Source organism: Leucopleurus acutus, assembly GCF_964270905.1.
Source record: "Leucopleurus acutus genome assembly, chromosome: 12".
NCBI classification, from domain to species: domain Eukaryota; kingdom Metazoa; phylum Chordata; class Mammalia; order Artiodactyla; family Delphinidae; genus Leucopleurus; species Leucopleurus acutus.
The window spans coordinates 64,181,972-64,207,068 of record NC_139154.1 but is presented as its reverse complement, the minus strand read 5'-3'; the positions used below and the strand labels follow the sequence as shown (position 1 = coordinate 64,207,068).

General features: G+C 36.5%; 1 protein-coding gene across 2 annotated transcripts in view; it reads left to right on the top strand.

Annotated features, from left to right (window-relative positions):
• SRBD1 (S1 RNA binding domain 1) overlaps window positions 1–25,097 on the top strand; it is a 222,224-nt gene that overhangs the window by 180,769 nt on the left and 16,358 nt on the right. The window contains exons 17-19 of one of the 2 annotated variants that reach the window (XM_082851880.1): window positions 6,747–6,853; window positions 7,936–8,112; window positions 11,209–11,388. In XM_082851880.1, coding sequence (XP_082708006.1) covers window positions 6,747–6,853; window positions 7,936–8,112; window positions 11,209–11,388 — 464 coding nt within the window. Of the gene's footprint in view, window positions 1–6,746; window positions 6,854–7,935; window positions 8,113–11,205; window positions 11,389–25,097 lie in introns of both variants that reach the window. The other variant, XM_082851879.1, reaches the window with a different exon arrangement.

Sequence of the window (25,097 nt, the reverse complement as noted above, 5' to 3'; positions counted from 1 at the left end):
TTTTACTTTATGATATTTTTCATGATTATATTTGCTTATTAGATTTTTATAATTGTGTCTATATTTTTAAGCTGTGGTCTGAGTAGTTACCAACTAGGTTATCTCTGAAAAACAAAAACAGTCTGGCAGATCAAAAACTTCAGCTGTTATTAAATGATAATAGTGTAATCACAATACCTAGAGGGTCTATTTACTATATTCTCTTCCTAAGAATTTAAGGTTATCAAACCTGTCCTTGATTCCTTAAAACATATGGAGAGGAGAAGAATGCTGAATTACAGTTTCATGTCTGGGAACATTAACGGAGGATCTTTAATTTTAGAATTGTGAATAACATCAAGTGTTTTGAACCATTCACTATGGTAATCTGGCTTCAATTAACGCACAAATAGTTATTCAGATACTGCATTTCATCAATTCTAAGATGCATATTTTCTCACATTTTAACACTCTGATAGTAGGATGCATCTTCCAATTAATGATGTCCTCTGGTTGGCCCTGTGGCAAACCATGGTGTAGCATCTTCGTGAATTTGATTGTGAATCCTGGAGACATGGCTGAACTGCAGGCTCTTCACTGTTCTAGTCAATAAACTATTGAACAATGAAACATTTAAGGACCTTTAAGGAAAAGTAGGAGTTTTGTTGCTGTCTAAAATCTCTTCTGTTGAGATTAAGGTAGGACTACAGAATGAGCGTCTGACAGCTTGAAAGAAAATCTCAGAAACTATAGAGTATTAACTCTTTTAAGAAATGCTGCATTATCTAGGTGCTCAGCAGCATAAAAGATAAAATGGGTGGAAGAATTTGGACATCTATGACTCTGACTTTACAAAGTGATACAGAAAAGTTGAATTTTTAATGTGAAGAAATTTCAGGAATACCTTAATCAGATTAAATTGCTTATATTTTCCTTTTTGTCTATGCATGATATATGATTTTAAAACTTTCTAAATAAGTCTAAAAGAGTTCTTTTAATTTTTATAAAACAAAAATTCTGAGTAACAAGAAAGCATTGTGTCATGATTTAATTGGTGGTATATCTTCTTTCTTAGTGGTATATAAAATAATGGTGCTTCTTATAAGCAGTAGTATCTTCAGTTTCATGAAATATGAGAGTTTGGTTTACTGTCAAATTTACTGAGTATTTGTGTTCTGCTTCCTATTATAATTCACTCTCTCCTGTTAAGAAGAACTAAGGGACAGAATACATATGCAAGTGAAGATAAGACTACAAGGCAGTGCGTGAATGATAGTGACCAGTATGGCTCAAAGTGTGCTCCCAGAACCAACAGCAACAACATTACTGGGGAGCTTCTTAGAATGCAAATTCTCAGGCCCCACCTCAGACCTACTGAATCTAAGACTCTGGATGTGGGGCCTAGCAACCTGTTTTTTAACAAACCCTGCAGGTGATTTTGATGGCAAGCTAAAGTTTGAGAACCCCTGCTCTGGCAGAATTTCACAAAAGGGAAAAATACTGGTGCTGTTATATTTGAGTCAAGTGTATGAGTAATTTAGAGAGTAAGAACAGATTCCTTAAATTCAGCTCAATTACATTGGCTAACAATGTGTCTAAAAGAAATGAAGAAATTTACTTTGCTGTGTCTCAGCCTGCTACCAGTAGTACACGCAAAGGGACTAGTCCAAGAACTGTATGTTCTTTACTTTTTTTTTTTTTTGCAGTGTAACATAACTTTGGGATTTTTTTGAATTTTATTTTATTTACTTTTTTATACAGCAGGTCCTTATTAGTCATCAGTTTTATACACATCAGTGTATACATGTCAATCCCAATCTCCCAATTCATCATACCACCATCCCACCCCACCCCCGCCCACCGCTTTCCCCCCTTGGTGTCCATACTTTTGTTCTCTACATCTGTGTCTCAACTTCTGCCCTGCAAACCGGTTCATCTGTACCATTTTTCTAGGTTCCACATATATGCGTTAATATACAATATTTGTTTTTCTCTTTCTGACTTACTTCACTCTGTATGACAGTTTCTAGATCCATCCACATCTCACAAATGACCCACTTTCGTTCCTTTTTATGGCTGAGTAATATTCCATTGTGTATATGTACCACATCTTCTTTATCCATTCGTCTGTTGATGGGCATTTAGGTTGCTTCCATGTCCTGGCTATTGTAAACAGTGCTGCAGTGAGCGTAGGGGTGCATGTGTCTTTTTGGATTATGGTTTTCTCTAGGTATATACCCAGTAGTGGGATTGCTGGATCATATGGTAATTCTGTTTTTAGTTTTTTAAGGAACCTCCATACTGTTCTCCATAGTGGCTATATCAATTTACATTCCCACCAACAGTGCAAGAGGGTTCCCTTTTCTCCACCCTTTCCAGCATTTGTTGTTTGTAGATTTTCTGTTGATGCCCATTCTAACTGGTGTGAGGTGATACCTCATTGTAGTTTTGATTTGCATTTGTCTAATAATTAGTGATGTGGAGCAGCTTTTCATGTGCTTCTTGGCCATCTGTATGTCTTCTTTGGAGAAATGTCTATTTAGGTCTTCTGCCCATTTTTGGATTGGGTTGTTGGTTTCTTTAATATTGAGCTGCATGAGCTGTTTATATATTTTGGAGATTAATCCTTTGTCTGTTTATTTGTTTGCAAATATTTTCTCCCATTCTGAGGGTTGTCTTTTCGTCTTGTTTATGGCTTCCTTTGCTGTGCAAAAGCTTTGAAGTTTTATTAGGTCCCATTTGTTTATTTTTGTTTTTATTTCCGTTACTCTAGGAGGTGGATCAAAAAAGATCTTGCTGTGATTTATGTCAAAGAGTGTTCTTCCTATGTTTTCCTCTAAGAGTTTTATAGTGTCCAGTCTTACATTTAGGTCTTGAATCCATTTGGAGTTTATTTTTGTGTATGGTGTTAGGGAGTATTCTAATTCCATTCTTTTACATGTAGCTGTCCAGTTTTCCCAGCACCACTTATTGAAGAGACTGTCTTTTCTCCATTGTATATCCTTGCCTCCTTTGTCATAGATTAGTTGACCATAGGTGTGTGGGTTTATCTCTGGGCTTTCTATCTTGTTCCATTGATATATGTTTCTGTTTTTGTGCCAGTACCATGTTGTCTTGATTACTGTAGCTTTGTAGTATAGTCTGAAGTCAGGGAGTCTGATTCCTCCAGCTCCGTTTTTTTCCCTCAAGACCGCTTTGGCTATTTGGGGTCTTTCGTGTCTCCATACAGATTTTAAGATTATTTGTTCTAGTTCCGTAAAAGATGCCATTGGTAATTTGATAGGGATCACATTGAATCTGTAGATTGCTTTGGGTAGTATAGTCATTTTCACAATATTGATTCTTCCAATCCCAGAACATGGTATATCTCTCCATCTGTTGGTATCATCTTTAATTTCTTTCATCAGTGTCTTATAGTTTTCTGCATACAGGTCTTTTGTCTCCCTAGGTAGGTTTGTTCCTAGGTATTTTATTCTTTTTGTAGCAGTGGTAAATGGGAGCGTTTCCTTAATTTCTCTTTCAGGTTTTTCATCATTAGTGTATAGGAATGCAAGAGATTTCTGTGCATTAATTTTGTGTCCTGCAACTTTGCCAAATTCGTTGATTAGCTCTAGTAGTTTTCTGGTGGCATCTTTAGCATTCTCTATGTATAGTATCATGTCATCTGCAAACAGTGACAGTTTTACTTCTTCTTTTCCAATTTGTATTCCTTTTATTTCTTTTTCTTCTCTGATTGCCGTGGCTAGGACTTCCAAAACTATGTTGAATAATAGTGGCGACGGTGGACATCCTTGTCTTGTTCCTGATCTTAGAGGAAATGCTTTCAGTTTTTCACCATTGAGAATGATGTTTGCTGTGGGTTTGTCGTATATGGACTTTACTATGCTGAGGTAGGTTCCCTCTCTGCCCAGTTTCTGGAGAATTTTTATCATAAATGGGTGTTGAATTTTGTCAAAAGCTTTTTCTGCATCTATCGAGATGATCATATGGTTTTTATTCTTCAGTTTGTTAATATGGTTTATCACATTGATTCATTTGTGTATATTGAAGAATCCCTGCATCCCTGGGATAAATCCCACTTGATCATGGTGTATGATCCTTTTAATGTGTTGTTGGATTCTGTTTGCTAGTATTTTGTTGAGGATTTTTGCATCTATATTCATCAGTCATATTGGTCTGTCATTTTCTTTTTTTGTAGTATCTGTGTCTGGTTTTGGTATCAGGGTGATGGTGGCCTCATAGAATGAGTTTGGGAGTGTTCCTTCCTCCACAATTTTTTGGAAGATTTTGAGAAGGATCGGTGTTAACTCTTCTCTCAATGTTTGATAGAATTCACCTGTGAAGCCATCTGGTCCTGGACTTCTGTTTGTTGGAAGATTTTTAATCACAGTTTCAATTTCATTACTTGTGATTGGTCTGTTCATATTTTCTATTTCTTCCTGGTTCAGTCTTGGAAGGTTATACCTTTCTAAGAATTTGTCCATTTCTTCCAGGTTGTCCATTTTATTGGCATAGAGTTGCTTGTAGTAGTCTCTTAGGATGCTTTGTATTTCTGCGGTGTCTGTTGTAACTTCTCCTTTTTCATTTCCAATTTTATTGATTTGAGTCCTCTCCCTCTTTTTCTTGATGAGTTTGCCTAATGGTTTATCAATTTTGTTTATCTTCTCAAAAAACCAGCTTTTAGTTTTATTGATCTTTGCTATTGTTTTCTTTGTTTCTATTTCATTTATTTCTGATCTGATCTTTATGATTTCTTTCCTTCTGCTAACTTTGGGTTTTGTTTTTTCTTCTTTCTCTAGTTCCTTTAGGTGTAAGGTTAGATTGTTTATTTGAGGTTTTTCTTGTTTCTTGAGGTAGGCTTGTATAGCTATAAACTTCCCTCTTAGAAGTGCTTTTGCTGCATCCCATAGGTTTTGGATCATCATGTTTTCATTGTCATTTGTCTCTAGATATTTTTGGATTTCCCCTTTGATTTTTTCAGTGATTTCTTGGTTATTTAGTAACGTATTGTTTAGCCTCCATGTGTTTGTGTTTTTTAGTTTTTTTCCCTTTAATTGATTTCTAATCTCATAGCATTGTGGTCAGAAAAGATGCTTGATATGATTTCAGTTTTCTTAAATTTACTGAGGCTTGATTTTTGACCCCAGATGTGATCTATCCTGGAGAATGTTCCGTGCGCACTTTAGAAGAAAGTGTAATCTGCTGTTTTTGGATGGAATGTCCTATAAATATCAGTTAAATCTATCTGGTCTTTTGTGTCATTTACAGCTTCTGTTTCCTTATTTTCATTTTGGATGATCTGTCCATTTGTGTAAGTGAGGTGTTAAAGTCCCCCACTATTATTGTGTTACTGTTGATTTCCTCTTTTATAGCTGTTAGCAGTTGCAGTTGTCTTCTGTTTGGTGCAAAAATATTTACAATTGTTATATCTTCTTCTTGGATTGATCCCTTGATCATTATGTATTGTCCTTCCCTGTCTCTTGTAACATTCTTTATTTTAAAGTCTATTTTATCTGGTATGAGTATTGCTACTCCAGCTTTCTTTTGATTTCCATTTGCATGGAATATCTTTTTCCACCCCCTCACTTTCAGTCTGTATGTGTCCCTAGATCTGAAGTGGGTCTCTTGTAGACAGCATATAGATGGGTCTTGTTTTTGTATCCATTCAGCAAGCCTGTGTCTTTTGGTTGGAGCATTTAATCCATTCACGTTTAAGGTGATTATCGATATGTATGTTCCTATGACCATTTTCTTAATTGTTTTGGGTTTGGTTTCATAGGTCCTTTTCTTCTCTTGTGTTTCCCACTTAGAGAAGTTCCTTTAGCATTTGTTGTAGAGCTGGTTTGGTGGTGCTGAATTCTCTTAGCTTTTGCTTGTCTGTAAAGCTTTTGATTTCTCCATCGAATCTGAATGAGATGCTTGCCCGGTAGAGTAATCTTGGTTGTAGGTTCTTCCCTTTCATCACTTTAAGTATATCATGCCACTCCCTTCTGGTTTGTAGAGTTTCTGCTGAGAAATCAGCTGTTAACCTTATGGTAGTTCCCTTATATGTTATTTGTCGTTTTCCCCTTGCTGCTTTCAATAATTTTTCTTTGTCTTTAATTTTTGCCAATTTGATTACTATGCGTCTCAGTGTGTTTCTCCTGTGTGGGACTCTCTGTGCTTCCTGGACTTAGGTGGCTCTTTCCTTCCCCACGTTAGGAAGCTTTTCGACTATAATCTGTTCAAATATTTTCTCTGGTCCTTTCTCTCTTCTCCTTCTGGGACCCCTATAATGTGAATGTTTTTGTGTTTAATGTTGTCCCAGAGGTTCTTAGGCTGTCTTCATTTCTTTTCCTTCTTTTTTGTTTATTCTGTTCCACAGCAGTGAATTCCACCATTCTGTCTTCCAGGTCACTTATCCATTCTGCCTCAGTTATTCTGCTATTGATTCCTTCTAGTGTGGTTTTCATTTCAGTTATTGTATTGTTCATCTCTGTTTGTTTGTTCTTTAATTCTTGTAGGTCTTTCTTAAACATTTCTTGCATCTTCTCGATCTTTGCCTCCATTCTTTTTCCGAGGTCTGGATCATCTTCACTGTCATTATTCTGAATTCTTTTTTTGGAAGATTTCCTATCTCCACTTCATTTAGTTGTTTTTCTGGGGTTTTATCTTGTTCCCTCATCTGGTACATAGCCCTCTGCCTTTTCATCTTGTCTGTCTTTTTTTAAATATGGTTTTTTGCATGTTCTTTACTTTTGATTCATATTTGATCTTTGTCTTTTCAGCACGATGTGTCTCAGACTCTACTCAAGGCCACACTGGATAGTGTTGTAGAAGAATGTGTCAGCTTTGTGGGAGTGGATATTAACATCTGTTCAGAAGTTTTGTTAAGGTGAGACAAGAAGTCTGTGACTGAAGATCACAGAATCTTGAGTTTTACTTGCTATCCAGTTCAAACTCAGCTAGAGCAAGGGGACACGTGTATAAAGTTGTCAAGTATAGAAAAATCTGTGAGTTCATACATTGCTTCCGATAATCAGTCAGAGCGGAAGGCATCATTTAAGAAAAGAGTTATAACAATTCATGTTATTTTTAATACTGGAAATCTAACGTGAAGAACAAAGGGTGATTATCGAGTGCATTAATGTCGCTAGTAGAATTTAAATTAGGTTAACATGGAAAAGAGCTGTTTCCCACCACAGGAGAGTAGATATTTTTCACTAGTTCAGTCTCTTGCTTACATCTGTCAAAGCTGGCAGTCACCAAAAGATAAATCCTGAGGGTTCAAGGTATGGTTACCATATTTTTACCTTGATTCCACAAGTCACATCTCAATATCTTCATTGTACTGTGATCATGTCTTATATGTTCTTTTTTTTCCCCCTGTGGCTGTAGAAGAGCTGATTTTTTGTTCCTCGTCTTGCATTTATTATACAATTCTGCTGATGCAGCATGAAATTCTGGACCTCTGGAAAAAATATGGATCTTTCTGCTTTAAACTGGAATAGCAGAAGATAACCCTTGCATTGTTAGGTGTTGCTTTTCTACCACAGCGACAAACATTCCATAATGCCATATATGGAATTCTGTAATAAAATTAAGATTCTCTAATTAACACCAAGCCAACTGTGTAATGAGAGAGTTTTTATATCATGAATAAGTACCTTTCTATAGTTCAAGTCTTTACTAATGAGAACAGGCTGATCAAAAAAATAGCATAGTACAATGCAGCTGTAGCTATTGTAACTTCTACTGCTAACTCACTTTGTAAGCTAACCAGGAATAGGCAGAATTATTACTTGATTCAGAAACACAAGGAATGTGAATAGTGTAGAGACATATGACAAGATGTAATTATAGTTGCTTTTATGATGCAAATGTTTTATATCATTGTCTTTTCAGATGAGATCTTTTCTTTCAGTACTCTTAGAACAATTACATTGGCCACATAACTCATTTTGTTTACTTTTTTAGGCATATTGCTGGACTCAATGCCAACCGAGCCAAAAATATTATTGAATGGCGTGAGAAAAATGGGCCATTCATCAACCGAGAACAGCTGAAGAAAGTAAAAGGGCTAGGTCCAAAATCTTTCCAACAGTGTGCTGGTTTCATCAGAGTCAACCAGGATTATATTCGAACATTTTGCAGGTCATTATTGAAGTGTACGCTGTCTGTTCTATTATCAACCTCCTCTCTTTCTGTTACCCATCCTTCTCACTGGCATAAATCCTAGCTGTCTATTTGTTCATTCCTTCATTCAATATGTGTCAACTGTCTAATCTTTGCTAGGCACTGGGAATACAGCAGTGAGCAAATCAGCAAATTCCCTGGCCTCATGAAGTTAAATTTTAATGAATGAGACAGACAATAAATAAACTAGTAAAAATAAATAGTTTCAGATGTAATAAGTGTTATAAAAATTAAAACAAAGCAATATGATACTGCCTTTGGGGAGCAATAAACTGCTTTATATGAGTTATTCATTGAAAAGTTATTTGAGCTGAGTTTTGAATGAAATGAAGGAGCCAGTCACACAGGGATCAGAAGGAGGGCATTCCAAGCAGGGGAAACAGTACATGTGCAACATCCTAAGGCAGGACCAACTTTGGTGTATTCAGGAAATGAAACTGAGGCCAGTGTGACTGGAGCACCACAAGTGGGAAGGACTGGTATAAGATGAGGTAACAAAGAGGACTTCTCAATGACCACTTCATACTGACAGCTTTTACCCTAAGCATAGTTGGGTTTCCCCGCTCCTTCCTCACTGAAAACTGGCCAAAGCATTAATTATCAGATGTGTCGATTAAGAGCTAAATCCTTGCTTTCTAATCCTGGTAGCACAAATGCAAAGAAATTTGGTAAGCTTCTTAGCATTTTGTAATCATGAAAGAATGGCTTTTATTTATTTGCTTCTTTGGGACTACCTGGTTCATTCATGTGTATTTTTTTCTTTTGACAAAGTTATAATAATAATTTTTTTTTCCTGGAAAAGACTAAGGAAAAACCAGCCCCACTGGATAGTAGAATATATTATAAAGCCATAGTAATTAAGCAGTTTGGTTTTGATGTAGAAGCAGGTAGAACAGGAGTCTGAAATATATCAAACCCAGAGGGAATTTAGTTTATGATAAAGGTGATATTTCAGATAGTTGGAAAAATTGATTAATTATCCAGTAAGTGGCATTATGACAACTGGAATTTGGTATGTGTGGGAGAAAATACAGTCCTACGCCATACCTTATACCCAAATAAATTCCAGATGGATCATACACTTAAATGGAAAAAGTAAAACTGTAAAAGTACCAGAAAAAAACATGGGTAAATTTTGCAGACCGCTGGAGTAGTGGAAGTTCTTTCTAAGTAGACCACCAAACCCAGAAGCAAAAAAAACTGGGTTTCTTACTTTATGTTTTTTGAACACTTGGTTAGAAAATTCAAACAGTATAAAAAAGAATAAAATGAAAAGGGCACCTCAACTTGTCACTTCAAAATAGTTTCTTATATATTGCTTCCTGAAAATAAATTTATATAAATTAATAACGTATTTGTTATTTTTAAATGCATACAGAAGGAAGCATGCTATACCACTATTTGAAACTTGTTTTATTAGTTTCAGTAAAATATCTTGGATCTCTTTCCAAATATTACATATTGATTTATATATTTATCTATATCATTATATATAAATTATCATTTATATATAATGCCTGCACAGTATTTAATTTATAGATGGACTATAATTTAATCTAATCAGTGCCCTGTTGATGAACATTTGGGTTGTTTTAAAGCCTTAAATTTTTTCAACTGGTAACGAAGGACTTGAAGATTCATGACTATTATACCTCCTTGATAGGTCATACTTTTATTCAGAATGCCTCTTGCTATCTCATTGAATGTTTTTTACTTTGAAATCTGTTTTGTTTGCTGGCATTGTTGCTATATCTACCTTTTCAGAATATGCTTGGTATTTTTTATTTTCAAACTTTCTATGACATTCAATTTTTTATGACTCTTATAAACAAATAGATTTTCTAGGTTTGCTCAGTCTTACTAATACATTCACATTTATTATATTTATTGATGTGTTTGGACTTGATCTTCCATCTTACTGTATATTTGCTCTTCATGCCTTCTGATTCTTTTCCTTTCATGCTGTTTGCTGGATTTATCAGTTAACACGTTTTCTCCCTGTTTCTCTTCTTGTCTTCCTTACTCATCTTTATCTCCTCTTAGTGATTTCAGTTTGTATATCTTACTTTTATTCTTCTGGTGATTATCTTTAAATTTGATTTGGATTGGTCTCTGGAGTTAATATGTTTCTCTGTCCTCCTCCTGGAGAAGACTAGAACCTTAGGTCTCTTTACCAGTCTTCCTCCCTTCCACACTATGTGCTATGGTGAGATGATCTGGGATTTTAGTTTCAGACTGTGTCCTTTTAATATATTTTCTACATTATTCATGAGCAGTTATTTAACCTAATAATTTTTTTATGGTTTCTGTGCTCATCACTGTTTCTTGTAGCCCACATTATCATTTTTCGTGAATTCATTGTTTTTGCTGGAGTATATACTTAAGAAACTCTTTTCAGAGAGGGTATATTATATGGGTTGTACTTCAGTCCTTACATGTCTGAAAATGATTTTAATTTGAATGCTACTTTGGCTAGGTATATGATTCTAGATTCAAAATCATTGTGTCTCAGACTTTTAAAATATTATTCCACTGTGTTCTGGCATCTGATGTTTGTCAGTAAGAAAACTGATGCCAGTCTGATTCTAGTTCCTTTCAATAATCTGTTTTATTTTTCTTTCTTAATTTTAAAAATTATATTCTAAAGTTTCCCCGTGATATGTCAATATATCTTTTTCATTCTTTTCCCATTCATTCTATTTTATACTCAGTAGATTCCTTTGGGGAGCTTTTTCTTCAGCTCTGAGAAATCACCTTCGCCTTCTCCTTATTTAATTAATTTTCCTCCATTTCTCTCTGTTCTCTCCTAGAATGCCAGTTATACAAGCAGAATCACTTAAGAATGTTTTTGGCTTTAAGTAACCGAAAACCCTATTAACAGTGTTTAAGCTAAGTGGTAATTTCTGTGAAGTGAATGGTCAGAATCTGGTTGCTGTTTGTGTATATTTGTATCGCAGAGAAATAAGCACATTTTTAATTAAAGACTCTTTTCTGCCCACCCCCTATCCCTCCCTCCCCCCACCACCCCCATGTTGTTTTGAATGGTTACAGTAGTCAGCAAACTGAATCTGCTGGTGAAATGCAGGGAGTTGCTGTGGCATCTTCAGCAGGTGTTGAAGTCACAAATGAGAAGCAAAGCAAGAAGAAGAGCAAAACTGCAGTGAATGCTGTACTAAAGCCAAATCCTTTGGACCAAACTTGTATTCACCCGGAATCATATGACATAGCGATGAGGTAAGTCTGAGGCCCGTGTGAGAGTTTTCTGTGCCCAGAGTGAGTTCTCTAGAGCAAATGGCCTTTGTTTTGGCATAATGGAGACTTTAAAAATATGACCATGTTTAACATGACAACATTTTTCAGAAGTTCCACATTGCTGACTTATGTGGCACATTATTTTATTTCAGTGAGGAATGAAACCATTATTCCTGGAGCAATGTCAAGCTCATAAACCCTGGTCCTAATGGTGAAGTGGGTGTAATGGAAATAGCATGGCACTCTCCTCTGTTTTGGAAATTAACAAGACACAAATGACTAGCACCTGGCTTAATGCTTGTGCTTATCTAAAGATAAAGCCCTTTAGTAAACAGCCAACTCTCAGATTTCTTAAGAAATGTTGCCCTGCTTAGTTATTATAGAGTTTAATAAATGATGTACTTTTAATGAGCATACATTAATTAACACAGGGGGAAGTTTGAGTAGAAGGGAAAGTTTAACATTAGACATTAAAAGAGAAAACTTTGATACCACATTTGATTAGTTGAAAAATTTTAATTAGTTCAAAAACCATGACTTTCTACATAACTAAATATTTTAAGGCTTTTAGTGAATTAAATGACAGTGAGTTTAAAAATAGTGGATATTTTAATTTTCATTGAATCTAAAGTAAGATTTTTAACTTGTTTTAAAAATAATTTATATTTGATTATTTTAAGAAATATAATTTTAATTTCTTTTAAAAATGTTTAAGATTGTAAAGACTACTGCACATTATAGAAAACTTAGAAAATAAAAAAAGGAAGTAAAAAATAATATTCTGTCCACATCAAAAGCAGTCGTATCTGTTTTTCTCCCAGCATTTTATTGTGAAAAAATTTAACATAGAGAAAAGTTGAAAAAAAAATTTTGCAGTGAATTCCTGTATACCCACATCCAGATTTTATCATTTACATTTTACTATGCCTGTTTTTCCACTTATCTACCCATCTATTTGTCCATGAGTCCATCCCTTTCTTTATACATATTTTAAAGAAAATTGCAGACATCAACACACTGTCAGCTAATACTTTGGCATGTATATCATTAACTAGAACTCAATAATTCCTATTTTTTTTCTTTTGAAGTAAAATTCATATACATTTTAATTATAAGTGTTCAAGAGCTGAATTTTGGCAAATAAATACCTACATCTGTGTAACCCAAACCTCTATCAAGATAAAAAACCTTGCCATCATCCTAGAACGTTCCCTTGTACCTCTTCCTAGAAAATCCCTGCCTAGCCTCTCAGCACTAACCATGTGTTCTCATTTCTTCAGCCAGATTAGTTTGCCTCTTCTTGAACTTCATGTAAATGATATCACACAGTGTACTCTTTTGTATAAAGCTTCTTTCAACATGTTTAGAGATTTTTAATTCATGTTGTAACATGGATAAGTATTTTTATTGCTGAATAATATGCCATTGTATGACTGTACCATAGTTTATTCTCCTTATTGAAGGAAGCTTGCCTATTTCCAGTTTTTTGGTTATTCCAGTTTTTGGTTATTATGAGTAAAGCTGCTATGAACATTCTTCTATAATTTTTTGTTGTTGTTGACATTTTTTTTCATTTATCTTGGAAAATTACTTAGGAGAGGATTTGCTGGGTCATAAATCAGGTGAGTGTTTAGTTTTCTTAGAAACTTCTAGACTACGCTCCAGTGTAGTTGTACCATTTTACACTTCACCAACAATGCTAAGCGTTCTCTTTGCCATCATTTGATGTTAGTCTTTTTAATTTTAGCCATTCTAGTATATGTGTGTATGTGGTAGTATCTCTTTGTGGTTTTAATTTGCATTTCCCTGGTGACAGTGAGCACTTTTTCATGTGCTTATTAGCCATTTTTGTAGCTTCTTTTGTGAACTATCTGTTCATATCATTTAGCCATTTTCTAATTGAGTTGTTTACCTTTTTTATTATTGAGTTGTGAGAATGTTAAAAACATATGCTTTTTCTTTTTTAATAGATCTTTATTGGAGTATAATTGCTTCACAATACTGTGTTAGCTTCTGTTGTACACCAAAGTGAATCAGCCATATGCATACATGTGTCCCCGTATTCCCTTCCTCTTGAGCCTCCCTCCCATCCTCCCTTTCCCACCCCTCTAGGTCATTGCAAAGCACCGAGCTGATCTCCCTGTGCTATGCTACTGCTTCCTGCTAGCTATTTTACATTCGGTAATATATATATGTTGATGCTACTCACACTTCACCCCAGTTTCCCCCTCCCACCCCATGTCCTCAGGTCCATTCTCTATGTCTACATCTCTATTCCTGCCCTGCAACTAGGTTCATCAGTACCATATTTTTTTTTTAGATCCATATATATGCGTTAGAATACAGTATTTGTTTTTCTGACTTACTTCACTCTGTGTGACAGACTCTAGGTACACCCACCTCACTAAAAATAACTCAATTTCATTTCTTCTTATGGCTGAGTAATATTCCATTGTGTAAATGTGCCACATCTTCTTTATCCATTCATCTGTCAATGGACATTTAGCTTGGTTCCATGTCCTGGCTATTGTAAGTGCTGCAGTGAACACTGTGGTACATGTCTCTTTTTGAATTATGGTTTTCTCAGGGTATATGCCCAGTAATGGGATTGCTGGATCATATGGTAATTCTATTTTTAGTTTTTTAAGGAACCTCCATACTGTTTTCCATAGTGGTTGTATCAATTTACATTCCCACTAACAATGCAGGAGGGTTCCCTTTTCACCACACCCTTTCCAACATTTATTGTTTCTCGATTTCTTGATCATAGCCATTCTGACTGGCATGAGGTGATACCTCATTCTAGTTTTGATTTGCATTTCTCTAATAGTTAGTGATGTTGACCCATCTTTTCATGTGCCTCTTGTCCATCTGTATGTCTTCCTTGGTGAAATGTCTATTTAGGTCTTCTGCCCATTTTTAATTGGATTGTTTGTTTTTTTGATATCGAGCTTCATGAGCTGTTTGTATATTTTGGAGATTAATCCTTTGTCTGTTGTTTCATTTGCAAATATTTTCTCCCATTCTGAGGGTTGTCTTTTTGTCTTGTTTATGGTTTCCCTTGCTGTGCAAAAGCTTTTAAGTTTAATTAAGTCCCATTTGTTTATATTTGTATTTATTTCTGTAACTCTAGGAGGTGGGTCAAAAAAGATCTTGCTGTGGTTTATGTCAGAGAGTATATTTCCTATGTTTTCCTCTAAGAGTTTTACAGTGTCTGGTCTTACATTTAGCTCTTTAATCCATTTGGAGTTTATTTTTGTGTATGGTGTTAAGAAGTGTTCTAATTTCATTCTTTACATGTAGCTATCCAGTTTTCCTAGCACCACGTATTGAAGAAGCTGTCTTTTCTCCATTGTACGTTCTTGCCTCCTTTGTCATAAATTAGGTGACCATATGTGCATGGGTTTATCTCTGGGATTTCTATCCTGTCCATTAGTCTATATTTCTATTTTTGTGCCAGTACCATACTGTCTTGATTACTGTAGCTTTGTGGTATAGTTTGAAGTTGGGGAGCCTGATTTTTCCAACTCCGTTTTTCTTTCTCAAGATTGCTTTGGTTATTCAAGGGTCTTTTGTGTTTCCATATGAATTGTAAAATTTTTTGTTCCAATTCTGTGAAGAGTGCCATTGGTAGTTTGATAGGGATTGTATTGAATCTGTAGATTGCTTTGGGTAGTATAATCATTTTCACAATATTGATTCTTCCAATCTAGAACATAGTATATTTCTCCATCTGTTTATGTCATCTTTGATTTCATTCATCAGTGTTTTATAGTTTTCTGAGTACAAGTCTTCGCCTCCACAGGCAAGTTTTTTCCTAGATATTCTTTTTGTTGCGATGGTAAATAGGATTGTTTCCTTAATTTCTCTTTCTGATTTTTCATTGTTGGTGTATAGGAAAGCCAGAGATTTCTGTGCATTAATTTTGTATCCTACAACCTTACCAAATTCATTGTTTAGTTCTAGTAGTTTTCTTGTGGCATCTTTAGGATTTTCTATGTATAGTATCATGTCATCCGCAAACAGTGACAGTTTTACTTCTTTTCCCATTTGTATTCCTTTTATTTCTTTTTCTTCTCTGATTGCCATAGCTAGGACTTCCAAAACTGTGTTGAATAAGAGTGGCAAGAGTGGTCATCCTTGTCTTGTTCCTGATCTTTGTGGAAATGCTTTCAGTTTTTCACCATTGAGTATGATGCTTGCTGTGGCTTTCTCATATATGGTCTTTATCATGTTGAGGTAGGTTCCCTCTATGCCCATTTTCTGGAGAGTTTTTATTGTAAATGAGTGTTGAATTTTGTCGGAAGCTTTTTCTGCATCTGTTGAGATGATCATATGGTTTTTATTCCTTAATTTGTTAATGTGGTGTATCACATTGATTGATTTGCATATCTTGAAGAATCCTTGCATACCTGGGGTAAATCCCAGTTGATCATGGTATATGATTCTTTTAATGTGTTGTTGGATTCTGTTTGCTAGTATTTTGTTCAGGATTTGTGCATCTATGTTCATCAGTGATATTGGTCTATAATTTTCTTTTCTTTTTTTTTTTTTTTTTTTGCGGTACGCAGGCCTCTCACTGTTGTGGCCTCTCCATTGCGGAGCACAGGCTCTGGACGCACAGGCTCAGCGGCCATGGCTCACGGGCCTAGCCGCTCCGTGGCATGTGGGATCTTCCCGGACCAGGGCTCGAACCTGCATCCCCTGCATTCACAGGCAGATTCTTAACCACTGTGCCACCAGGGAAGCCCCTCCCCTATAATTTTCTTTTTTTGTGATATCTTTTTCTGGTTTTGGTATTAGGGTGATGGTGGCTTCATAGAATGAGTTTGGGAGTGTTTCTCCCTCTGCAATTTTTTGGAAGAGTTTGAGAAGGATCGGTGTTAGCTCTTCTCTAAATGTTTGATAGAATTCGCCTGTGAAGCCATCTGGTCCTGGACTTATGTTTGTTGGAAGATTTTTAATTATGGTTTCAATTTTATTACTTGTGATAGGTCTGTTTATATTTTCTAATGCTTCCTGGTTCAATCTTGGAAAATTGTACCTTTCCAAGAATTTGTCCATTTCTTCTTGGTTGTCCATTTTATTGGTATATAGTTGTTTGTAGTAGTCTCTTATAATCCTTTGTGTTTCTGCAGTGTCAGTTGTGATCTCTCCTTTTTCATTTCTAATTTTATTGATTTGTATCCTCTCCCTTTTTTTCTTGATGGATCTGGCTAAGGGTTTATCAATTTTGTTTATTTTCTCAAAGAACCAGCTTGTAGTTTTGTTCTTTGCTATTGTTTTCTTCATTTCTATTTCATTTATTTCTGCTCTGATATTTATGGTTTCTTTCCTTCTACTTACTTTGGGTTTTCTTTGTTCTTCTTTCTCTAGTTGTTTTCAGTGTTGGGTTAGATTGTTTATTTGTGATTTTTCTTGTTTCTTGAGGTGAGATTGAATTGCTATAAAGTTCCCTGTTAGAACTGCTTTTGCTGCAGTGCATCCCATAGGTTTTGGGTCATCGTGTTTTTGTTGTCATTTGTTTCTAGGTATTTTTTTATTTCTTCTTTAATTTCTTCAGGGATCTCTTGGGTATTTAGTAGCACATGTTTAGCCTCCATGTATTTGTGTTTTATACAAAATTTCTTCCTGTAATTGATTTCCAGTCTCATAGTGTTGTGGGCAGAAAATATGCTTGATAAGAATTCAGTTTTCTTAAATTTTCCAAGGCTTGATTTGTGACCCAAGATGTGATCTATCCTGGAGAATGTTCCATGTGCACTTGAGAAGAAAGGGTATTCTGCCACTTTTCGGTGAATGTTTTATAAATATCAATTAAATCTATCTGGTCTATTGTGTCATTTAAAGTTTGTGTTTCCTTATTTATTTTCTGTTTGGTTGATCTATCCATTGGTGTAAGTGGCGTGTTAAAAGTTCCCTACTATTACTGTGTTACTGTCAATTTCTCCTTTCATGGTTGTTAACATTTGCCTTATGTATTGAGGTGCTCCTGTGTTGGGTGCATAAACATTTATAATTGTTATATCTTCTTCTTGGATTGATCCTTTGATCATTATGTAGGATCCCTCCTTGTCTCTTGTAACAGTCTTTATTTTTAAGTTTATTTTGTCTGATATGAGTATTGCTACTCCAACTTTCTTTTGATTTCCATTTGCATGGAATATCATTTTCCATCCCCTCACTTTCAGTCTGTATGTGTCCCTAGGTCTGAAGTGAGTCTTTTGTAGACAGCATATATATGGGTCTTGTTTTTGTATCTGTTCAGCCAGTCTCTATCTTTTGGTTGGGCATTTAATCCATTTACATTCAAGGTAATTATTGATATGTATGTTCCTATTACCATTTTCTTAATTGTTTCGGGTTTGTTTTTGTGGGTCTTTTTCTTCTCTTGCGTTTCCCGCCTAGACATGTTTCTTTAGCGTTTGTTGTAAGGCTGGTTTGGTGGTGCTGAATTCTCTTAGCTTTTCCTTGTTTGAAAAGCTTTTGATTTCTCCCTTGCATCTGAATGAGATCCTTGCTGGATTGAGTAATCTTGGTTGTAGGTTTTTCTCTTTCATCACTTTAAGTATATCCTGCAACTCCCTTCTGGCCTGCAGAGTTTCTGCTGAAAAATCAGCTGATAACTTTATGGGGACTCCTTTGTATGTTATTTTTTGTTTTTCCCTTGAATTTAATTTTTGTTAGTTTGGTTAATATGTGTCTTGGTTTGTTTTTCCTAGAGTTTATCCTGTATGGGACTCTCTGTGCTTCCTGGACTTGAGTGACTATTTTCTTTCCCATGTTAGGGAAGTTTTCAACTGTAATCTCTTCAAATATTTTCTCAGACCCTTTCTTTTTCTATTCTTCTTCTGGGACCCCCATAATTCAAATGTGGTGCGTTAGCATTGTCCCAGAGGTCTCTCAGACTGTCCTCAATTCTTTTCATCTTTTTTCTTTATTCTGCTCCTTGGCAGTTATTTCCACCATTTTGTTTTCCAGCTCACTTATTCGTTCTTCTGCCTCAGTTATTCTGTTATTGATTCCTTCTAGTGTATTTTTCATTTCAGTTATTGTGTTGTTCATCTCTGTTGGTTTGTTCTTTAGTTCTTTAGATCTTTGTTAAACATTTTTTGTATTTTCTCAATCCATGCTTCCATTCTGTTTCCAAGATTCTGGATCATCTTTACTCTCTGAATTCTTTTTCAGGTAGATTGCCTATTTCCTCTTCATTTATTTGGTCTTACAGGTTTTTACCTTGCTCCTTCATCTGTGATGTATTTTTTTTGCTGTCTCTTTTTTTTTTTTTTTTTGAGTGGGATTGTGTCCCTGTCTTAGTGGTTATTTGGCCTGAGGCTTCCAACACTGGAATTTGGTGGCTGTTGGGTAGAGCTGGGTCTTGGTGCTGAGATGAGGACCTGTGTTTGACCTCACTCCAGTTAATATTCCCTGGGATCTGAGGTTCTCTGTTAGTCCAGTGGTTCCAACACAGACCTCCCACCGCAGGAGCTTTGGCCCGACCCCTGGCTCGTGAAGCAAGATCCTGCAAGCAGCATGCAGTGGCAGAAAAAAAAAAGAGAGAGAGAGAGAATAATAACAACGTGAAAAATAAAATTAGACTAGGAAACTAACAGATATGTTAGGAAGAATATAAAAATATAGGTGAATCAACAACAGTACCACAATAGTAAAACAGGAGGGAAAAGAGAAAAAAAAAAGGCAAGGGGAAAGGCCGTGGTTGTGGAGGGCAGGGCCTAAGCAAGGGCAAGGTTTGGGCAGTGGGTGGGGCCTATGCTTAGGGCCCACAGGGCTGGAAAAGGCCCTGGGGGCTGTGGGGGTGGGGCTTAGGCTCAAGGAGCAGAAGGGGCCCAGGCGTGTCCCCCCACCCCTGGTCTCAGAGGGCGGGGGACCTCACCTGGGGGCCCACCAGGCTTCCTGGTTTCGAGTGGGCAGGGCATTCCTGCTCCTCCTCTCCTCTCCTGCTCCTCCAGTCCCTGAGGGCCCCTCCCACCTGCCTCTCCTGTTCTCCTGTTGAGGTCCTTCCTATGCCCCCAGGACCAATGCGGCCAGGGGTTGGCGGCGGGGGGCCTTGGAGGGCAGGGGACCAGCCTGGGAGCTCAGCAGGCTACCAGGGCCCTAGTGGGCGGGGCAAACATCCTCTGCTCCTCTCCCACTCCTCCTGGAGGGTCCCTCCTGCCTGCCTCTCCTGAACTCCCCTTGGCCTCCTTTGTATGCCCCCAAGACCAATGCGGCCAGGGAGGTGGGGGTGCCTTGGAGGACAGGGGACCAGCCTGGGAGCTCAGCAGGCTCCCCGGGCCCGAGTGGACTGGGCAGTCACCCTCAGCTCCTCTCCTGCTCCTCCAGAGGGTCCCTTCTGCTTACTTCTCCTGATCTTCCTGGCCTCAGGGACGCTGATCCTGTCTGGCCTCCACTTCTCCTCCCCACTCTGTCCCCCACGTCCTACCGGTTCACTTGGGGATTCCTTCCGTCTCCTTGGGTGTAAGGGTCCCTCACCAGTGGCTGCCAGGTGCCCTAGTGGGGAGAAGATGCTAACTCGGCGTCTTCTCACACCGCCATCTTGACTCTGCCCCCTAAAAACATATTCTGCATATTAGTCCTTTGTCAAATATATGTTCCACAAATATTTTGTCCCAGTTTGTGGCTTACATCTTTATTTTCTGATTAACGTCTTTTGATGTGCAGTTTTTAATTTTGATGATGTCTAATTTATCCGTTTTTTTCTTTTATATGAAGTTACTGCTTTATTTGTCCTAAGAAACTTTTGCCTACCTCAAGTCATGAATCTTTCCTCAATGTTTTCTTCTTAAAGCTTGATGGTTTTAATTTTGTTTTTTTTTAATATAAATTTATTTTATTTATTTATTTTTGGCTGCATTGGGTCTTCGTTGCTGTGCACGGGCCTCCAGTTGTGGCGCACAGGCTTCTCATTGCGGTGGCTTCTCCTACTGTGGAGCTCGGGCTCCAGGCACGTGGTCTTCAGTAGTTGTGGCTCGAGGACTCTAGAACACAGACTCAGTAGTTGTGGCACCCGGGCCCAGCTGCTCCATGGCATGTGGGATCTTCCTGGACCAGGGCTCGAACCAGTGTCCTCTGCACTGGCAGGCAGATTCCTAACTATTGTGCCACCAGGGAAGCCCAAGCTTGATGGTTTTAACTTTCACATTTAAGTCAGTGATATATCTGCAGTTACATTTTGTGTATGATTTGAAGTAGGGGTCAAGGTTCATTTTCTTTCTTCATTATGAACATTTAGTTATTCCAGCACCAGTTTGAAAAATAATAGCAACAACACAACTTTTCTTTACCCATTGTTTTGTACCTTTGTTGAAAGTCAGATGACTGTGTAAGTGTAGGTCTATTTCTGGCTCTCTATTCTGTTTCACTGATCTGTTTGTCAATACCACAGTATCTTTATTGCTGTAGTTTTATGCTAAGTTTCTAAGTCAGGTAGCGTCAGTCCTCCAACTTTGTTTTTTTAATATTGCTCTGAATAGTCTAGATGATTTGATTTTCCTATAAATTTTAGAATGAACTTGTCAATTTACATTAAAAAAAACAAAACCTGGTGGGATTATGATTGGGATTACATTGAGTCTAGGTGAATTTAGGAACAGTTGATGTTCTCATAATATTTCTTGAGTCTTTTCATCATGAACTTATTTTCTTTCTATTTATTTAGATCTGTCATTTCTCTCAGCAATGTTTTTTAGTTTCTAGAGTAGAGGTCTTGCATACATATGTTTTATTAAATGTATTTTATTCTTTTCAGCACTATTGTAAATGGAATGTTTTTTAACTTGTTGCTAATTGTTTGCTGCTAATACGTAAAAACACAGTTGATTTTTTTATAGTAACCTTGTATCCCGTGGCCTTGCTAAATTCACTTACTAGTTCTTAGTATGTGTTTGTAGATTCTTTAAATTTCCCTATATAAACAATTATGTTATCAGCAAATAGATGAAAGCTTTACTACTTCTTTTTTAATCTTCATGCTTTTTATTTCTTTTTCTTGCCTATTACAACGGCCAGGACTTTCAGTACTATGTTGAATAAGAGTGGTGAGAATGGGCATCCTTGTCCCATTCTTAATCCTAGCACGTGGTTCTCATTTTTTTAATATTAAATAAAAGTGTGGTCTCATATTATAGTAATTGTATTTTTAGTGTTTGTTGTTTGAGAAGAGGCATATGTACACATGGACTTATAGACTTCTTGCAACAATTGACATCTCCATGGGCAGCAAATTAGCATTTTGCTCTGTGCAAAGCCAGTGTCTTTTTTTAATTTTTGTTTGTTTCTATGATGTAGTTCTAATGTGGTTTATAAGTTTTTCTATTTGCTTTCTAATATAAGCACAAATTTTTTGTTTCTGCATATCCCTTTTTAAAAGACTAAATAATATTCCATCAAGTGATGGAACTGCAGTTTAGTAATAGTAGTACTAGTAGGGGTTCCTTATGATGGGTTCCTAGAAGTGGAATTACTCTGCCAAAGGGTTTGAAAGTTTATGTGGCTCTTAATATACATTGCCAAGTAACATACTGATTTGCAATGCCACCAGCAGTGTTCAAGCCTGAGAAATCTTGAGTTTCTCCTGTCAGACAGGACTTCTCTACCAGTTTTCACGTGGGCTAGTTTCTGCATGTGGAGCATAAAAGCCCTACCAGTGACTACACCCTTCGCTATGCTTCCTTTGGGAGTAGGCTTGTCTCTCACAAGCAGGGTACTTGAGGACTTTTTCTTGGGAAATTTCTCTACATGAAGTTCAACTCCTGACCTTTAAAATCTGGAGACAGACTGGTAGTTTATCTAATTTTGCTTACCATCCCCATTATCCACTTTGGAACTGCGATGGTCTCTTCTGGCTTTCAAGTTTACTTAGTAAAGACATCACTCAACATATAGGTAGTTCAAACTTTCATATAGCGTTAAAAAAGTGTCTTCCCAGGGAAGAAAAGCCCACTATGGGTGTGATTAGTTCATCACTGGTTTGACTTCAGTTCTGTAAAAGTAAGTTCCATTGCAGTAAATTTCATTTTTAGTTATATTAGAAAAGCAGTAGGAACATAAATAACTTTAATGCTACCCTACCATGATGTCACTCCCAGAAATACAACAAAATGTGAAGCCATTAAGTCTTTTTACTTTTGTATTTATGATATTCTCTCTCACATTCATATTTTAGAAAACTGAGATCATGGTATTTTGTAACCTAAGTTAGTTGTTTAGTGGTTTTAAAAAGTCTACTTTTTTTTTTGGACTACTTTTATTATTTATATTACTTAAAAGTTTTATTTACATGTAGGGATTCTCTATTAAATATTAAAGTGTTGTATGGGCTGAATTGTTTCTAGTTTATTTAATTTTATATCTGCTTATAATGCTATTATGTTTTTGAAATATGAATGTTTAATTTTTATGAAGTAAACCTACTATTCTTATTCTTTTTCATGCTTTTATGCAAATTGATCTTCTCTTAAGATATCTGATTTCTAAGATCAAGTCAGTGTTCCCCATATTTTTTTTCATGTTCTTTATGGTTTCATTTTTTTATTCTGTGAATTTTATTGCTGATGATTTCATTCATCACTTCAAATGTACAAAGCACTGTGATGGGGGGCCTGAAGAATGTAAAAATGAATAGAGGGGATTTATGGTCCTAAGGAGCCTACCAAAATAGGGAGGATGAAACTTATTCACAAATAACCATAGTAAAGGTCAATAATTAGTAAGGGTCCTTTGCAAAGCACAAAGTTGTTCACAGGAGAAAGATCTCATTTCCAGATAGGAGTTTCTTATAAGGTTTCTTGCAGGAGGTGACATTTGGGCTAGGTCTTTCAGCCAGTAGAAAGAGGAAAAAAGATGTTTAAAGGGTTGGAGACCAAAAAATATAGCTCAGGTCAGATTTGAGGATTAGTTAATAGTCCAATAAAAACAAACATTCATTGAGTATTTCCTCATTACCAGGCACTTTAGAAGCATCATTTTGTTTAAACCCCACAGCAATCTTAACGAGGTTAGTACTGTTAATATTCCCACTTCTTTAGGTATACAGAGTCTCCAATGGGTGAAGTAGATTGCCTAAGATAAGTCAGCTGGTGGAACCAAGATCTGAACCAGATCTATGACACTCCAAAGCCTGAGCTCACAATTAAAAAGCTAGTTTGGAGCCAGATTTAAATGTAATAGTAATGGTCTTTCAGATTTAAGGGAATCATACCCTTAAAGACAGTCTATGTTCAGCACAGAAACGTAACAAGGCTTGTGTTTTGTGTGCTTCTAAAGGAAAAAAAAAACCCAGAATATCTGTAATGTGCTAGCTTTGACTGTTATTCTCTTCATCACATGGCTGAAATTAGACTCTTTCTTCTGGAGAAAACATTACCTCCTCCAATAAAGGAAACTTTGCCTATTTATTTTATTAAGGGATCTGTAAGAAATGGATTCTTCACATAGAGTATGTAGAATTTTATGCTGTTCTGCTGCAGGTATGATGTTTCCTGAGTATTGCACTGAAAAGAATTCCTTTCATTATGCTTTTTAGAATGAGACATGTACATTTCAAAATAAGCAGGTTGATAGTGACCACATTTGGTATCTTCTCATTTTAAAAGACAAGGAGGGTGAAGAGCAGGAGTAGCATACTCATCCTAGAATTGCACTCACCTCTGCCAGAAGGTGTTTTTAAGTAAGAGAGTAAGGGATAATTTGAGGTTTTTAGTAAATGTCCATTTAAAAACAGTAAGAAACTCCATATTATAGAAGATATAAGGGGAACATGGGATTAAGAAACCTACTCTTGCTACAGGTAGTTTTTATTTCAATAGTCCTTTGAACCCTTTCTGTTCTCAATCTCTTACTTGTTTCAGGATCTTCTCACATTTAGTTGATTACTTTACATTCCACATCACTGAAAAACTTGAGAGCTACCTTCCTTATAATTGTCTCCATATCTTTACTCATTCTGTCCCACACTTCCCCAAGCTACCCTTCCATCACTTGATTCTGCTTCTCTTCCGATTCTCACGTCTCACTGGTTGTCGCTAAGGACACTTGACCTTGGCATTCTCTTGGTCTCTCTGAGTCATAGTTGCCTCACCTCTAAAAGTTGGTGTGGGGTAGTGTTAGAGTGACAGCCAAGTGAATAAGTTCTTTTAACTTTGTAAAATGTTATGACTGTCTCTTGTATCTTTAATGTCTCCATAATTTATCCCTTTTGTTTTGCCCCACAGACATATTGTTGCTCTGGTCTCCCACTCTTCACTTCCTAAAAGCTAAAAGCAGCAACCACTTTTTATCTTACTTCCTCCTAGAACTTCTCTCTCAGTGCTCCGTTTTCTCATTGCCAGACTTCTCAGAATTATCTGCCTCTAATTTTTACTGTTTGCTTTCTCCCAGCCTTTATAGATTGGCTTCTGTCCTTACCACTCTTCTGGAATTACTCTCTCAACTAATGACCTCCTGATTGTCAAAATCAGTGGCCTCTTTCTGTCCTTAAACCACTCACCCATTCTGCAACATTTGACACCAGCAACTTACTGATCTTCTTCCATGACTGTTTTCACATTCTGTCTTCTCTGACTTCTTTCTCTGGCCCTCTAAATGTAGATATTCTTCAAGTTTTTACCTTAGTCACCTTCTTCTTTTATTCTATATTTTCCCCTGAATGACTGCATCCACTCACATGACTA